Raw genomic sequence first — 18,399 nt, 5'->3', positions numbered from 1 at the left:
TGATTGACTCTCCTTTTCTGTTTAACAGTGGGCCTATGTTTTCCTTCTTTTCCTGCTTATGGTTGACATGTCTGAAGAAACCTTTCTTGTTATTTTTCACATCTACAGCCAGTTTCAATTCAAGCTGGGCTTTTGCTTTTCTAACTGCATCTCTGCACACTCTGGCAATGCCCTTGTAGCTCTCGACAGATAATCCTCCACTTCTCCATCTCTGGTATGCTTCCCTTTTGGATTTGAATAGACCCAGGAGGTCATGGTTGAGCCATGGGGGCCTCTTGCTCCGCTTACTTCCCTTTCCTTCGTAGGGGATAAACTGGCTTTGTGCTTCCAATAGAGAGTTCTTGAAGAACTCCCAGCACTCACTAGCTCCTTTGTCTTCCATGGAAGCTTCCCATCGAATCCCTCCCAATTGAGCCTTGAGTGAACTGAAGTTTTCTCTTCTAAAACCCAGAACCCTTGTCTTAGAGCTGACCTTCAGCACACTTAGCAGGATCCTGAACTCTACAATATTGTGGTCGCTGCAGCCAAGGCTATCACTAACCGAGATATTACAAAGCAGGCTTTCTCGGTTTGTGAATCGCAAGTCCAGCAGCGCCTCCTTCCTGGTTGGCACATCTCACATTTGTATCAGGAAACAGTCCTCTACACATTCCGGGAACTTGGTGGATGACATGCGAGCTGCTGTATTGTTCTTCCAGCAGATGTCTGGGTAGTTGAAGTCACCCATCAGGACCAGGTTCTGTTGGCCAGAAGCTTGCTTTAGTGCCCCAAATATTGCTTTGTCAGCTTCGTCACCATGGTTAGGAGATCGATAGCAGATGCCCACTGTGAGGTCCTGCTTGGAGATGACCCCTTTGACTTTAACCCAGAGGCATTCGATAGAGCAGTCACAGTCATCATAGTTGACTTTGATACATTCTAGGTTTTCCTTAATGTAGAGTGCCTTATGAGTAGTTCTAATCAGCATCACTATATAAATTTTGCTTCCCAGATGTTAAAATGTAATTAACTCACAATACAAGGAAAATTAAACTTGGTAGTCTGCAATAGAGTGTGGTGACTTACTTTACAAATAGAGACAAACAATGGACAAAAGGAGCTTTAGGCCATCAAATGTTAAGTAGTTGTTTCTAGGTGGTTAAAATGGGATGTAGGTAGAAATTATGACCCTATTTTTGAGTCAGTGAGCCTGCTCAGCTGTGTCCTGATCTCAGCATATGTTGTCTCCTTTTAAAAGAGATATATTTTGTTTTGCTATTGTTCCTAGCATACTGAAACTCCATTACGATGTGGATAGTAGGTCTTTAGCTATAACTTACTGTGTAGGTTTGCCTCTGTACTTGATACTTCCTCATCTCTTTAAAGGTGGTGATGATGTTTCACCCTTTACATAACTGCCCAGTGGCTGAAAAACTGGCCTAAGATATGGAAGTCATAGAATCATAGAATATCTCAAGTTGGAAGGGACCCACAAGGATCACTGAGTCCAACTCCCTGCTCTCTCTTCTCCTAAAGGCGTTTAAGTTCTTCAAGCATAGCAAAAGCATTGTTAAATCTTTTAGGCACAGTACTCTATGAAAATATTAGTGAAGGACTTCAGAATAGTTCCATTGAAAGCAGCCTGATTTCCTTCGGAGGTAAGGTTTTGAATAACTTCATACATAGGAGGGGAACTTAACCTGGCTCTTTTCTCCTGGAAAAAAAAACCATACAAGATTTTCAGGAAAGGAAGGCTTCTGAAGGTGAAGGGAGAAAGGGAGAGAAACAGCTTAACTACTGTGTTCCTTGGAAATAATCATAAAATAAATTAATCTCTGCTCCATTTCTAAAAGGAGATACCTACTTGGAAAGGATAATATGCTGAGAATCCCTTACAAAGGAATTTCTTATTCATAATATTGAGGAAGTCCCCTAAGTACTGCAAAAAATTGATTTAAGGCATCTCCATTGTTAACTTTTTCATTATTTGCACATGGAGGTAGCTCCCTAGTCTGGGTGCAGTGTCTCGAAGAACCCAGTCTGAGCTTTTATCTCCTTGCATACAGTGAAGGCTCTGGGGAGGAAGGTGGGATCTTCTGTACCTATGTCACTTTTGCACCTTCTAACCTGCTAACTTTCTAGCTTCACAGTAAAAAAGGATATTGATACACTAGTGAAGCATTGTGGAGGGTCAGAAACTTATTTGCTAGTCATGTCTGTGTTATTAAGCAATGTCTTTTAGAGGAGTATATGAGACAATGCTTATTTGCTAGGAACAAGTCTTTTTATCCAAATTTTCTACGATTTTTCAAGATTAACTCTTACATATGATAAAAATTGAAACTGCTTGTAGTATCCCACCATTTTAATTCATGGATCTAGCTGATGATTTTTCTCTTTCTGAGTAGTCAAAGGATCAACCAGATTACGCTTCGTACTCCCGAATGTCTTCATCCCCCACCCACAGCCTATATGTCTTCGTGCGGAATTTTGTTTGCCGAATTGGAGAGGATGCAGAACTTTTTATGTCACTATACGATCCACAGAAGTTAACAATTATAAGGTAAGCTTCTTTTTTTTTTATTGCAAAAAAAGTAGCAAAAGGAGCTAGCCAAAATGAAGTAAAGTAGTTGCCAACATGCTAGTAATACAGAGAATATATAAACCAGAGGAAGAAATCAAAAGGAAAAGGAAGTGCAGAGAGATCTAGTTCTTGGCAGCTACTAAAGAACTCTAGGGTAAAGGACGCCAAATATTTTGATAGGTAATTCCTGGAATAAACATTTCAGAATTTTGGAGAAGCCTGAGAACAGCTCAAAACTAAGAGATAATTCTTGATGGGGAATGTTGTGGTATCTGAAGTAAAGTGCCGAAATGGGGGGGAAGGGGACCAAATGAGAGTAACTTATAAATTCAAAGATAGATTTCTGTCAAATGGACTACAATGATGTTAATGTTTCCTCCAAAAAAGGTGCCATTCTGTCCTATGTTTGGGTTATTTTTCAAAATTTACTGATGGTATTTTGTGTAGCATTCTTGTCTTTTTAGTCTGGTGTTACATTTAAACAATCACTGCAGACTATTGTCTGTTATGCAACCTTTGTTACGTACTGTGGTTTATAATGTGCTGTGAAAGGGGAGAATTTTAAAATCACATGACAGTAAGATATTTATCTTCAAAACAGTGAGAACTACTTGGTGAGATGGGGGAGTAAAGGCTTTCCAAAGGAAATTGATATGCTCAACAACCTTAAAGTAGTGTTCACAGTAAGTGTTTTCCAGTTTTCCTTACTTTGTATTTGCAAATCAGGTTGTCTCTTCCCTGTGGTCACTATCAGAATTCCTGAAGATTGAGCAAGATGAAGAAGGAAGCAGAAGTAATCTTAGAAAAAGAGCAAGATAACCAGTCATTGAGTGCTTTAAGGCGATAACAATGCTTCAATGTCCTCTCTTCAAAGCATTTTGCTGCCTCATAACTTACTGATGACGTTTTTCTTTTTTATCAGCTGTACCTCTTGATTGCTACTATTTCCTCTATTTATTTTCCCTTACATCTTCTTCATCTTTAAACTGTCAGGTTTTTCAGCCTTTCTGTGGGCTCAGTTTGGTGTTGTGTTCCCTCCACCCACCCCTTGATTACTGAGGCTTAATTTATTACAGAAGGTCCTGTTTAAATTTCACAACTTGATTCTTCCCCAAGTAATATTTCAATTCTTCTTTGTTTGTATCTTAGGATCTTGGAAATAAAGACCTTAGCAGAGACAAAATCTATTTAGTTTGTCAAATAGTCCGAGTTGGGAGGATGGATCTCAGAGACAGTAACTCAAAGAAATACACGCAGGGACTAAGGCGGCCTTTTGGAGTGGCAGGTAACTGATGTCTCCTGTGCTATATCTGAAGTAGGACCCAGCTCACCGACCCTGGACCATAGAATCTCTACCAAGACATGTTGGAATACAAGATACCTGTATCAACTATCTTCCATATTTAGTTTCTTAAGTCCATAAAGACTGCACCTACATTAGCATTTTCGTTCAGCTCAGAAATGTGCTTTAGAATTTACTTTTCTAATAATTCATACTTACTGCTGTGCAGCACAAACCAAAGCACAGTACCAGAGTACAATAACAGAATTCCTTGCTGATGAAATAAAACTAACAATTATGTGCCGAGAACACCCCCAATGTACTTGTACCTGTATTCACAGGATTAGCCCAAAACTAGTCTGAAGTAATTCTCCCTTTACACAACGTCATGTTTGTAGTATGGGCTTTGCACTAAATGTTCTGGCCCACAAATCCACCCCTATTGGGCGACACTGCTCACTAGTGAAAAATCTATATTTACTTTTAAACACAAGAACATTAATGTGTATTATGCATAGATAAGGAGATATTTTGCAATGCTGTTTTATGTTTTGCTAATTTTTCTTCTACTCTTCTAGTTATGGATATTACAGATATCATAAAAGGAAAAGCTGAAAGTGATGAAGAAAAGCAGCATTTCATTCCCTTTCACCCGTAAGATACTCATGGATATCTTGTTTTGGTTTTTTTTTTTTTTTTAAACGCTCAAAAAAACTTCTGTGTCTCTTTGGCTGTAACAATTTGTGAAATGTTTCAAGAAAAATTAATTTTTCCTTTTAATAATTTTGTGTTGTAATATTGCTAATTATTTAAGTATCACTTTAAAAGGCATTTAAGACTTGATATGGGTTACATTGCATGTTAAATGAATGTATATTTCTATGAATGTGCTCCTTCAGACAGCTGGTACCATGTCCTAGTTAACAAAACTCAAGATAAATAGTTATGCATACTCAACAGCAATCTTTACAAGTACAGATAACTTGTAATTTATATACTTGATTCTGTTTTGAATTTGAGAAAAATCGCAGTAAATATTGGGTTTCAGTTAAAAAGTAGTTGAATTGTCATACATTAACTATCTTCAAAAGAAATGCCAGACCAGCTGCCTAAAAATGTGACACAGATAAAATGCACAGGTGCCAGTATTCACCGGAAATACGTCTGTACATCCTACATAGCGCTGCTGCTATGTACTGTGGAGAATAAATTTAATTCTGAAAGATCCAAGTATGTCACAATTCTTTATTACTTCCCTTTTTTACAATTTGATCCGGCACCTTAGTTATGTGAGAATTTGTTTCTAATTTAAAAAGTAGCTGAAAAAAATTCAAAGTTCATTTGTTTGTCATGCTGTTAGCAGGGAAAGTGGACTGGACTGGCATGTTGGTGAATGCATTCAGTTGTGCATTCCTCCAAAATTATAAGCTTTCATATTGACAATCTGTCACAAAATGCCATTCCTAAAGTTGTTGATTTAAGCTTTTTCACTTCAGTGTATGCATAAGCTTCATGTGAGTGGTTTGCAACTCAGAGTGAGAAATAATGAAATTACAGATCATATCATAATAAAGTCAAGTACTGCAAAGATGACTGAGGCTGTCTGCCATTTATGTTCTGAATGGTGTTTGATATATTTAGTGCTTAATTCCTAGTAGACACTGTTTTTTATCCTGCAGGGTAGTGGCAGAGAATGACTTTTTACACAGTCTCCTAAGCAAAGTCACTGCATCAAAAGGAGACAGTGGTGGACAAGGTAAAATAGGTTCTATTTTTTTTTTAAACAAGGTATTTTTGTGGAACTTCATTTTATATTGTTTACATTTTAGAGAAAGACTTTCTAGAGCTGTGGCACGCCCATGGGGGTGGGTCAACTTTGAAGCTGAAAGCGATGAATCATGAGTTTGTTGTTGAATCTTGGACAATATTTAAATAAGTAGCTACAGTTTTGGATTATAGAGCTTTTACCTTTAGCTATAGGAGGTGGGGGAAGTGAATTCTTATCACTATTTTGGTGGGTAGGAGAGGCAATCATCTGAAAGCAGGTTGGGTTTTTTGTGTTTGGTTGTTTGTTTTTTTTTTCCCTTACCTACAAATTTAAACTTTTTCTTTTTTTGTTTTTCCCCTTTTAATAGGTCTCTGGGTAACCGTGAAAATGCTTGTTGGAGATGTAATTCAAACTAGGAAGGACTACCCCCACCTTGTAGACAGAACCACAGTTGTTGCTAGAAAGCTAGGATTTCCTGAAATAATCATGCCAGGTAGGAGGTGCTTGGTTCTGTAACAGGAATGGATTTTTTTTTTGCATTCCCTAGGTTAATGAGGCTCGGCTGCAGCCTTATCTACTTCTGTAATGGGTAACTCAGAGGCTCTTTAGAATTCACTCTTTGTGGTAAGTTTTGTTCCAATATTAGAGGCTTATATAAAATAGTGAAGCCCTTGGAAAGTATTTTCTAGTACTTAAACAGAAAAAAAAAAATCAGAACAGTGAGGGATAATCCCAGCTCCTTGTACATAGCTTTCTTATCTTCTAAGTAGATAATGGTGGATGCTTACTTAAATTTCAAATTAACCTTATTTTAGCTGTAATTTGTCACTGCCCTTAAATAATAATAAAAATATAAGTTTACAATCTCTTGATTTTTTTTTGATTTATGCGAAGATATATTCCAATTAAAGTCACTCACTGCCTGCAGTGCTCCTTTTTTAAAAACAAGGCCCTCCGCCCCCCAACCCTTCAATTCAAATATCGATATTTCTTATTTTAAAATAAGTAATTAATTTGTTCACAGGAGAAAATATGAAGCTCCCTCTAGAGAGAGCGAGCGCGCGGTGTATTTGGGGAAAAGTCAGTCATGGCATCATCCACCACCTCACCAGCAGGTGTCAGTGCAGGACGGGAATTGCCTCAAGTCACTTAGGACTCCCGTGGGGTTCGTTTCCCATCATATCGTAGTATCTTTGCTAACAATAACAGAGATGAAAAATAATGTTCAGATGAAAAATAAGACTTTTTTAACCTATTTCACTGCAGAAAAGAGACACTCTTATGAATTTCACTTGACCCTATCCTCTCACAGGATTTTAATTTTTTAATTTTTTTTTTTTAACCTTTCCATTTGTCTTTTAGGAGATATAAGAAATGACATTTATATTACATTGCTGTATGGAGATTTTGATAAATACAATAAAACAACTCAGAGAAATGTGGAAGTGATAATGTGTGTCTGTGATGAAGAAGGAAAAGTGATGCCAGTAAGTGTTTCTTTTTTCTGTATGATGGACATAGAGAGATGAGTTACATTACAGAAGTAAGCCTTACACTTCTTAAAAATTTTTATAAAATACCATTGTGCAAAAACTTGCAGTTTCCTCACTTGTGTCATCTTGTGACATCTCGTGACTGACAAGTTCTATGATGTTTCAAGTGACCTATGTATTAAAAGTCCTATAAATGTCTTGTGTAAAACTGTAATGAGAAATAACACCGAATGACCTATTTTAGCTGTGCCAAGGAACAAATGCTATTTCTGACAATTCCTGTGTTCTTAACTCTAGGGTTTTTCTTGTGGAAATTCCCAGAGGAATGCAATCTGTACATTAGTGTTAGAAGTACCATTTCTGCTACACAAGAAAGCCTTGATTTGTGCCAGGAAGACTGTGACATTGTCCCCTGAATGAAGTACATAGCAAATAACTTAATTAGTGACCACAGAGAAGTGTGGACACTGTATATATGCAACATAAATATTTACAGTGTCTTTTTGTCTATTTCTGTTTTGAGGAATTTTTGTCTTTTCCTCCGGGCTTTTTAATACCAGTTCAGTGTTCAGGGGATTTTTGGCCTTTCCTTTTGTGAGCTTTATACTGTTCCACTAAATCAGTACTGTGGTCATGAGGGTGAAATCACAATGACACTTCTTGAGATAAAATAAAGATGGAGTAACTCATTGTGGTTCATGACTTGCTGAAGTGTGTTTATGAACTACAATTAAAAGCCTGACCTAAAATTTAACTTTAAAGCTTGACTGAAGAAAATCCTAACCACACTTAATGCCTAGGGTCCACACCACAAACTGTAACCCTGATTACAAAATGCTGCCTATACCTATGAAAACACCTAACCACACGACTTGCGTATACAGAGTTAACTCTGTTGTGAAATGAACTTCAGCAACCTCTGCCTATTCCCATATAATATGCTTAAAATACACAAGGAATGCCAAAGTATTCCTTAAAGAAATTAACTGATTGCAATGCATTAAATCTTGCATTCCATTATTACGTATGTTCAGTTCTGCAGATGCATCCTTTCTCCAAATACTAGGAGAAAGTAGATGTGTTAGTCTACGATCTGAAATGTATATTTGAATCATGCCTGCTTTCTGTGGTTAATATGACTTAGACAGGTTTAAGCAGCAATTCTGAGGAGTCTGATGCCTGGTGTCAGCGATCTTGCTGTCTTCAATTATCAGCATTAGTGGTTACTCTGCACGTAAAATCCTCAACCGCAATCTGCTAGGGAAGACAGATGTAGGCCAAGTCTCTCCAAAGGTTCACTAAACAAAATGAATTCGTAGGTTACAATAAATTTCGAACTTGATCAAAACTTTAAGTTGGATCTGTACTAGTTCTGATAGTTGTTAGAGAATGGGAAATTCTAAATATTGAAAAAATGCAGGAGTACATACTGTTGGCCACTCTACAACGTTTAGTTTGGGAGTCACCTCTGGTATGCAGCCAAATGCTTCTGAGTTTCTGCTGGAATAGAGTATTTTAAAGTAAATTATTCAATTTATTTCTCAATGAAGCTAGATCATTTTTACATTTTGTGTTTCTTCTACTAATTGAGATGATGGCTTGGTTACTTAAGATAGTCCGTTTGAGAATTCAAATCTATGTATGTTAATAACCCAGCTCCTCTTAAAGCCTGCTGTATAGCCCCTGTAAAATGCCATCCATGGGTCGGTCCAGTGGAAAATGTTTATTTTCGCTTGGAAAGAGCAGTATCCTCATATTGATGCTTCCTCTCTGCTGGTGGTTTCATTATTATTTAATTTTGAATGATGCCATATCCAAATTCGAAACTGCTTGTTCAAGACAGGTCTTGATGCTGCGCCACACGTGCTGGCCCTGAACCTCCGGCTTTCATGGCGTCCCCAGTCTCGAGAGGCTCCAGGCTGGGGCCGCGCAGGGCCTGGGGCGCGGCCCGGCCCAAGCGGAGCGCCCCGTCAGGCGGGGAAAGGTTTGCCTCCGCTCACAGGGCCGAGCCGGGGCCGCGCAGGCAGCGCTGCGCCCCGCCGCCGCGCTGGGTGCAGCAGGGCGGGAAGCGAGGCCCGGGAGGCGCTGGGGGCGGCCGGGCGGGGGCGCTGCGGTCGCCATGGCTTCGTGCCGGCGCCGGGCAGGGGAGGGCGGGCGCTGACGAGAAGCTGCTTCCCGCGGCGAGATTACCCCGGGGGCTGCCGCTCGGCGGCCTGCCTCTGGCTTCGGGTCTGCTCAAGTAATAAAAATTTACAGGAATTAATGAGCCACTAAGCACTGTTTCTTCCCTTTTTTTTTTTTTCTTTTTTTTTGTGAAGAATGCTGTTTGCTTGGGAGCGGGGGACAAACCTGTGAGTGAGTATAGATCAGTTCTTTACTATCAGGTCAAACAGCCACGTTGGATGGAAACGTTAAAGGTATAGTGGAGACACTTTTCACACACCCACACCTCCCCCCCTTCATTTTTTGGTACATCACCCAGAAAAGTTGCACAGCATCAGCTTTTTCTAAAAAATAACTTGGTCCTGCATACAGCTAGAAGGATGGAGCTTTAGTCATACATCAGCTATTAGAGATACATGATTACTGAGGCTTAAAATTTGGCCTAGAAAAGGTTTTAAAGATTTTGCTTAGCAAAACAAATGAGGTCATTTTAGATAACCCTATGTCCTAGCATGGCTCATCAAAAATGATATACAGCATTACTTCTATTGTGATGAAACAATGGAGATGAGGAGCTTCAATTGCATGATTTAAAAAAGAATATAGCTCCCAAACCAAAATACCCCACCCCCCCACCCCATGATATTCCGATTTAAGAGAAAAAAAAATTATTTAGAAACATATGAAGAATTATCTACTCTAGATTTAATGTCTTTGGAAAATGGCCAGAAGCTTCCAGAAGTTGTACTTAAAGCATATCTCGAGCTTGCTAGCAAGCATGGTTTTGTGGGTGGTTTTTGTTTGTTTGTTTTCTTTTTAAGATGACTATTGAACAGAAAGGGTCCATGTTTTCAAAAAAAACCCAAATAGTTTCTGTTTCAAATCACACTTCCATTCCCTCCCTGTCCTGCCCAATCTCAGCAATACATCTTAGTGTAATAATTGCCAGCTTGTCATATATGGCACTACTGTCTTTTTTTGCTTAATGTACTGGTTTCCTTTTATAATTACTCCGTAATTTAGACTCTTATACAGAATCATTAACAGCAGATCCTTTTGGAAATTGTAGTTAATGTGAAGGAGTGTTATGCACTAAGTTTGGTAAAGTTGTGAATGAACATAAAGAAGCACAAGTCTTTAAAGTTTTAGAACTGTAAACTTGATTATATAGAAGTTTGTGCTTTTTCTTATGCAGTTGGCCTTTTTTGGTGCATGTTTGTTTTAAGTAGGTATGCTACTTGAAGAATAAAGCAGTCATGAGTTCCTGGGATTTTACTGAAGGCTTTGAAATTGAATTTAGTAACACAAATACATTTAATATATTTTCCTAGAATTTTCTTACCTTTTTCACCTGTTTATTAAATTGATCATTGATTTATATATATGTATGAAATGTGGAAGCTTCATAGTGCAGAGGTGGTGCATAATTCTGTATAGTTAACAGGGTAAGTAATACGCCTGCAGTATACTTATTTCCTAGTGCATAAGCACCTCTGTGCTTTAACTCACCGGGTTCCGTGCTTTGGTGGTGCTAGACTTTGAGCAAAGTCTAACAGATAATTGCTTATAAGGCGCTACTTCTGCTACTGTGATCAGGCTTAATAGTTTTAAATGGTCTTTGAAAGACATTATGGCGCCAGTAGAAGTGGTGCTTTTTAATTCTAAAATAGGAGCTCATTATAGGTGAAACCTGGGAATTCCCCCGCCATAACTCTATTCATTATTTTTTGATTTTACAAAAGGTAGCAGTCCCTATTGAAGACATGCAGAGGATACATCTGCGTTTCATGTTCAGACACAGGTCATCTCAAGAGTGTAAGTAGGGAATTTTTACTTCAGCGAATTTTAATTCATTGATGGATAGTCAACTGAAAATACTTTGCTTTGCAGCTAAAGATAAAGGAGAAAAGAATTTTGCAATGGCCTACATAAGACTAATGAAGGAGGATGGAACAACTCTTCAAGATGGCATCCATGATTTGTTAGTCCTAAAGGTACTGGATCAATTTCTTTCCTTTCTTTCCCTTCTTTCCCCCACGAGACTCTTTTCACACTGTTGTCTTTGACTGCATTGTTTACTTTCTTACTACTAGATTAATTTTATTATTCTATCAAAGATAAATATTATGGTTTTCATCTGAACAAAAAAAGATGTAACTTATTCCATGGCCAGTGAATGTTTCTCTAGATATTCATTGGAGAGAGAGGTTATCTAACCATAATGAGGCATGGTTACTATTTATACTCTTTTTACTGAAGTTTGTGCTTTTGGTCACCTCTAGCATAGAGTAAGTCACGCTAAAGCTCAGTACTTGGGTGGGTACCATTTTTCTTGCTGAAGCGGAGGAAAGTTGTTTTGATTCATTTAGAATCTTTGTCACATTAATAATCAGGGAATGTAATCATGGGGAATTGTTTGTTGGAAACTGCTCTGTGTAGTCACTCAGGTACAAAAGTGAATGTTTCAGGAATTTGATTTTTGGATGTGAGGAATAATTTTGGCTAGCCCTGATTGGATACAGGTAGCATTTTTGACTTTGAACTGAATCAGGGAACAGATGTTTCAAGATTAGTCTTTTTGTTGCTGTTTTTTTCTTTTCCCCTTGGAGAATACTGCCTAGCAGGAACTAAGAATCAGAAAACACTACCAATACAGAAAAAAATTTACTTTAGGTATTTCTTAGTGCTTTCTTCAGTGAAGTAGTTTGGTCTAACATTAATGGCAGTGAGATGCATACCACTAAATCAAGTTGTTTAGGTAGTCCAAAGATGATTAATGGCAGTGTATAGTTATTTATCTTCTCTTTATTGATACCAACATTGGTAAACACTTAAACCAGAAGGAAAAAAGTGGTCATGTTGTATGAGTGTGTGGTTAATGTGGTTATGAAATTCCACCTTATTCATTCCTGTATCACCTGGTAATTTTCCCTTAAGTGACAGCATAGACAAGAAATGCTAAACTGAATTGACCTAGTTTATGTTTGGGAGAAATAGGCAGATTTTCTGACATATGTTTGCCTATTCTAGTATTAAACACAGTAATTGTAAGCTGTGTTTTAAACAGTCATACATCTGGCCTCTCAAAATAAGTAATTTCAAAATCACAAAGTTTACAGTGTACTTTATTTTCACTGCCTTCAGCCACTGAATCTTTTTGAGAAATTTTTGGATCATAATTTCAAGTCTTTTCCCCTATTGTCTGTCTAACTTCTCTCAAAGAGGAAGTCAAGATTCTCTTCTGGTTCCAGAAATTCTGAGAAATAATTATTTGGCAAGCTTGATACAATCATAGAAGTTAGTAATGCTGACTCTTTTGCCACGTGAGGATTTTGCCTTTTGTCTAGGTGTCTTTAGAGTAAATTTTTAACCTTAGTTCTTGTTTGATAAGATGTAGAGACTGCACACTTACAGTCATTGAATCAGATAAAAAGGCAAAACTTTAGAAAGTCATTCTAGATTATAGTTGTTGTAACTCCTTGTTTATGTACAACTGTAGATAAGGGTCTGCAGTTGAGTCAGATCTGTCATGGTGTTGTAGCTTTAAGTGACAGAGCTTATAAACTCATTGGGGAAATTTTCTTGAGTAGTTTTGTTACAGAAAAGTTATATTCTCTAAACTGTTAGGAGTATGATTTTTATTCTCTCAAACTTGCTTTCCTCTCTGGGGTACGAGTCAAAAGTTGAGAGACAAAAAAAATCTGAGGGTTGTGGCACACAGCTTGAAATAGAGGAGAGAAAAATACCTGTTGGCTCTCTGGTTTTATACTGTTCATTCTACTGAAAAGCATGAATTCTGTGATATCTGTGTCACTTGGTCACTGCAGCAGATTGTCTAATTTAAAATATAATCTTACCACATCCTGATCTTTCATGTTAAAGGTCCAGGTATTAAATTATAATGGGCATACCAAAATAGTGCTGCTGTTCTTTCCTTATGCAGTCCCATTTTCTGTTCTTGAATTGCGTGCAGACATCAGAACCGTGTTGTCTATATCTTGTATGCATACTTCAAGGTGATGCTCAATAGTCTGTTGTGTTCCACAGCTATTGACATTTTAATGAGAAATCTGCACTTGCTTTTTTTTGCCAGTGATGTCACCTCATGATTCATGTCACCCTCCTGATTCCCTACTGCACCTTAAAACACATACCTTTATAATTTCAGCATAGTATTTCCCCCTACAGGTTCATTGCAGCCTTTTTTGCTGATTAACATGGACTGTTGGTTTACCTGTATGTGCCACGCTGGGACTTGGGTATTCTTTGTCCTTTAGTGCATGCATTTAAGTCCATAGAAACATAGCTTTTTATTTACTGCTGTACAAAGTTAAAAATTGCTCTGTTTTTTTAAATTCAGTGGTGTGAAATATGTCATAAATGGTATGCTGTTTTTCAGGGGGACAGTAAAAAAATGGAGGATGCTAGTGCTTATTTGACATTACCTTCTACGCGTCAACACATAGAAAATAAAGGAGCAACCCTGGTCAGGAACTCAAGTATTGTAGGGGGGCTTTCAGTAAGCTCACGAGATGCATTTTATATTTCAACTCTTGTTTGTTCTACAAAGTTAACTCAGAATGGTATGTATCTTCTAAACAGGTAGAAGTTTTAGAAGATGTTGCACAAATGATAAATCACATTTTAAATTTTAATGTCTGTCCATTTATTTTCTATTAGTGGGATTGCTAGGTCTCCTGAAGTGGCGTATGAAGCCAGAGCTGCTTCAGGAGAACCTGGAAAAACTGAAGATTGTGGATGGAGAGGAAGTTGTGAAGGTATATCTTTATATTGTTATTCTAATAATAGTTATTCTTCATGTCCTTTCATGCCTTGGCAGAAAAAATGCTACATCGTTTCAAAACGAAAAAGAAACTGGAGGGTCAGTTACAGTAAACATAGGAACGTAAAAGAAGCCTGTCAATTATTCTTTCTGAGTGTCATTCAGTGTGATGTCTTTGTTAGGGATAGTTTGCAAAAGATGTGAGCAAAGCACTTCATTAGAAGGAGCAAGGAAAAAAGCACCTGGACAGGGTTCTTTGTAGTGTTAGAAATTTTTTTGCTGCTTGTTACTCCCAGACAATCTCTGGTATTGGCTACTATTAGGCCGTGTTGATTTGCAAGATTACTGGTCAAATTTCCTTGCTTTCATTGGTAATTAATTTATTACGATCCTTTTCTGCTTTCTATTGTTTTATTTTGCTGGAAATTTTGTGCATGAATGGAGAATTCTATACCAAGAGTATTATTTGGAGTCATTACTGCTTTGGTCAGGTGCTTAGGTGTATGTCACAAGTAAACTTTAATTCTGAGCATGCACAGAAAATTTTATTTTAAAAACTTGATAGGATATGAAGGCAGTAATGGTAAAATATTTCCCACAATCTCTGTTCAACTCTTTGCTTCTGTCTGAAACATTACAAATCATTCCTTCTGCTTTTTTACAGTTCTTAATATTAATTTACATGCTGATATTAAAAAAGGTGTATTATGTACCCAGTAAAGGGCTTTGTTAATTCAATATGGATAAAAACTAGTTAATATTTTGGAAAGTGTCAGACTCCAATATTCACATTAGGAGTCTATTACATTTGTGTTACTCTTAAAAGAGCATTAGATGCCTCCCTTGAGAGAAGGAGGAAGGAGAAATTAAAAAAAAAAAAACAGTTGTGTTTTTTTTTTAACCAAACAAAGATTTGGTTCCCCAGTCACTGGGGTGTTTCTTTTGATTTAAACTGGGCTTTGAATCAGACCACGGAGTATGAAGTGTGTATTTAATCATCATGTACATGTGAAAATAGCAACTAATAATCTGTCTCGCTAAGGAACTAGGAATGCCGTTTCAGGTAGTTATGTTGTTGATATAATACTTTCAGTTTTCCTGTAAGCTTTGAGCTAAACATGTATTATAGATTGCTGATGTGTCTGAGGATGTAGGTTCTTAAAATTAAAGAAATGAGAGCCTAAATTCTCGGGAGTGTTTTCTGAATTTAAGTGATGTTTCAGTGAAGGCCTTTGGAATTCTAACTTGAGGAAAACCAAGTCTACTGTCTGAAAACTGACTTGTGAGATGTTCAAGGTGAATTGGTTGCCAATTTGTCATTTCATGTTGTTGTATAGTTTCTCCAAGATACGCTGGATGCCCTGTTTAACATCATGATGGAACATTCCCACAGTAATGAGTATGACATCCTTGTTTTTGATGCACTGGTAAGAATCGGCACTAAAGGATTTTATTTGTCAAAGAACAGAACCCTGTAATTCTGAATGAGCTATCAAGTTGTTTATTTCAGGCAATTAGTTTTAAAACCTCTACAGAACAGAAGGGATATTACTATTTGTAATATTCCTTTAAAAACTTCTTTAAAAATTTCTTTAAAAATTTCTTATGAGTAGATTATCAGAAATATTTCAGAAGACTAATATTTAAATTAAAAATGTGACTTTAGGAAAAATGCTATTTATGTCCATCTCTGTTTAGATATATATCATAGGACTCATTGCAGACCGCAAGTTTCAACATTTCAACGCTGTTTTGGAAGCATATATCCAACAGCATTTTAGTGCAACATTGGCATACAAGTAAGTTTTGTTTTATTTTCTAAACCTCCACTGTCACATTAAGGAAAGCAAATCCTGTTTGTGATATTTCTGATGTAAGTAATGATGACTGTTGTTTTGATGCTGCTGCTTGCTTATCTGGAAACGAACCTCCTTGTAAGAAATGCATTATGATTATAAGTAGAGTTAATTGGCAAATAGTAATTGATTTGGGGTTAAATGACTCTTATGGCATTCATTTGTCTTGTCTGGATTTTGCTGTCGCTGAGCACTTTAGTTGTATCCTGTCAAATTTGTCAAAACATACTTAGCTGTAAAGTCTCTCCCTTTACATCCCTGGCCTTAGCCTGAAATGCTATCAGGCCATGAGGATGTCCTTAACCCATGTATATAAATTTCCAGATTCTTTTACAGCAAATGAACTTAAGGGGAAAAAAATTGTTTGGGAACTGTCAAGTCTTCATACGCAGTTCACAGTCTGATGTTGCAGCAGGAGGGTTTCAGTGCAGTGAACTGGAATTTTGGTATTTTTTACATGGTCTGCTGTGAACTGGAGTATTAATATGTGGCACATGGTCATGCCAGTGGGCAGGTGGACAGACTTTTTGGTTTTGGTTTTTCGTTTGGTGTTGTGTTTTGGGTTTTTTTTTTTTAATATTTTTGGAGTTACCAGATAATGCCTGGATGGGAAGACATGGATTCATAGAAGAGTAAAAACTCTGGAGATGTGTTATACAATAAATTTAATATTGGATGCCTTCTTTATTTAAAAAAGGTTTTTGCAGACGATGGTAGGATAAAATCACTTTGAATTATGAAGAAAGATAACATCTTCAGTTAGTGCTGATCTTGGGGAAGTGCTATGACAGGATAGATGTATTTTTTTAATCTACCTGAAGTCTTGTTCCGGCAGTTTAATGGGGTGGCAGATTGAAGCAGAACTTCAATCTGGGATATGAAAAATACACAGAAGACCTTACCTGAAGGTTTGGAGTATCTTGTAGTTGAGGATATCTTATAGTATCCTGTGCTGAATTTGCATCAGGAAATGTCACACAGATCATGCATTAGAACACTAGTTTGCTAGAACTGAAAGGCAGTAGTGCACAATCAGTCCCTTCTCACATTCTAGGAAAGTTGAGGTTAGCATTAGTGGGCTCAGAAAGCTCAAGTACAAGGTACATGCTTTTCATTAATCCTCCTTTGCTCCATGTGTAGTAAGCACATGTAATTTAATGTTTTATATAATTGTGAAAGACGAGAAGGTTGTGTACAGAACCTCTCAGGACAGCCGTATTGCTTAAAGTATTTCTAAGACTTACCTGACTGGGAGTTCCTGATGATTTAATAAAAGCAGCAGAGGCAAAAAAACGTTTGATTGTTCCCCAAGTCATGATTTTTCTTGGCGTCGTCGGTTCCATGCATATCATGGAAGATGCACTCTGTTTCAAGAATCATTTTATGAAATAAATTAATAGCTGTATGTGGCCTAACTCATAGGTAGGAAGGAGATACTGTGTCCCAGATGTGTTATGACACAGTGTTTTGGCCAAACTGTTAGGTATTTTTTCAGTTCCTATTTAGTTATCCATTGGTACCTTGCTTTTATAGGGTTTAGAGAGGACTTAACATTGACAGTTGAGGGACCTGCACACAATTTGGATAAATTTTGTTCCAACTCAGTACAAAGCTGTGAATTCAAGAAACTATAAAAAGGAGTAAAGGGAATCACACAATGGATGTAGTGCCCAGATGGCTGAGAGGCTTGAAAGCCTTGTATTTTCATCTGGAGATGTGAGTTAGGCGATATGTCTATTAGTTAGAGAGACACACACACACGCATATAGATCTCTTGACATCTGCATATTTATATATATATACTCTGTGTAGTAGTGAGCAGTTCTTGAAGCTATTATTTGCATGCAGATATGTTTCAAATATCATAGTGATCACTTAATAATGTTTTATCAGTCCAGCTGGTGAACTGTTAAGTTGCATCAACATCCAAATGCTAGTTTGTTTTTGTTGTTGTTTTGGTTTGGTTCTTTGGTTGTTTAGTGTAGGGGATAGTAGGTTTCCGTTTTCGTAGTCATGTAAGAAAAAAACCAACCACCCTTATTTTAGTTCTTATGGCTACATTAAGATCAAGTTTACATCATTAATATGAGTTTAATTGTTTAAGATGAAACTGTAACTGTAAATTAAGGGACTTGTTTTTAGATGAGCTTTTGCACTTTGTTAGCAGCTTGTGTGTTTAGGAAAAAATTACCTTTGGATACAAGACATTGCTGTGTACCAGAACATTGTGCTATTTACATGCAGTTAATTTAGAGCATGCAGTGGTATTTAAGTGCTGCTTAATGTAGGTAGGCTGAAGCAACATTTTGTGTTACCTTGTGCATGCATATTATAAACTTATGTAAAAGTGCTTCCAGGATTATGTAAAGTTATGCTGCTGTTTTGAGATTTCAGATTGCTTTCTTGCTTGCACGGTTAAGAATTTTCTCCTCATCTGTTTATACTGGTAGAATTTGTGCAACATGAACACAAAAGTACATGCAGTACATTT

The 18,399-nt window shown here is 37.3% G+C and overlaps 1 protein-coding gene across 1 annotated transcript in view; it reads left to right on the top strand.

Moving 5' to 3' along the window:
* DOCK2 (dedicator of cytokinesis 2) overlaps positions 1-18,399 on the top strand; it is a 210,806-nt gene that overhangs the window by 21,907 nt on the left and 170,500 nt on the right. Inside the window, exons 8-21 of the mRNA XM_064458922.1 lie at positions 2,388-2,542; positions 3,165-3,246; positions 3,713-3,848; positions 4,424-4,499; positions 5,525-5,601; positions 5,981-6,106; positions 6,976-7,100; positions 9,425-9,523; positions 11,012-11,084; positions 11,160-11,263; positions 13,669-13,852; positions 13,950-14,047; positions 15,390-15,479; positions 15,751-15,851. Of these exons, the coding sequence (XP_064314992.1) occupies positions 2,388-2,542; positions 3,165-3,246; positions 3,713-3,848; positions 4,424-4,499; positions 5,525-5,601; positions 5,981-6,106; positions 6,976-7,100; positions 9,425-9,523; positions 11,012-11,084; positions 11,160-11,263; positions 13,669-13,852; positions 13,950-14,047; positions 15,390-15,479; positions 15,751-15,851 (1,526 nt within the window). The remainder of the gene's footprint in view (positions 1-2,387; positions 2,543-3,164; positions 3,247-3,712; positions 3,849-4,423; positions 4,500-5,524; positions 5,602-5,980; positions 6,107-6,975; positions 7,101-9,424; positions 9,524-11,011; positions 11,085-11,159; positions 11,264-13,668; positions 13,853-13,949; positions 14,048-15,389; positions 15,480-15,750; positions 15,852-18,399) is intronic.

This window comes from Phalacrocorax carbo, chromosome 8, assembly GCF_963921805.1.
Source record: "Phalacrocorax carbo chromosome 8, bPhaCar2.1, whole genome shotgun sequence".
Classification (NCBI taxonomy): Eukaryota; Metazoa; Chordata; class Aves; order Suliformes; family Phalacrocoracidae; genus Phalacrocorax; species Phalacrocorax carbo.
Note: the sequence above shows the minus strand (reverse complement) of the source record. Positions and strands in the feature narration are given on the sequence as shown.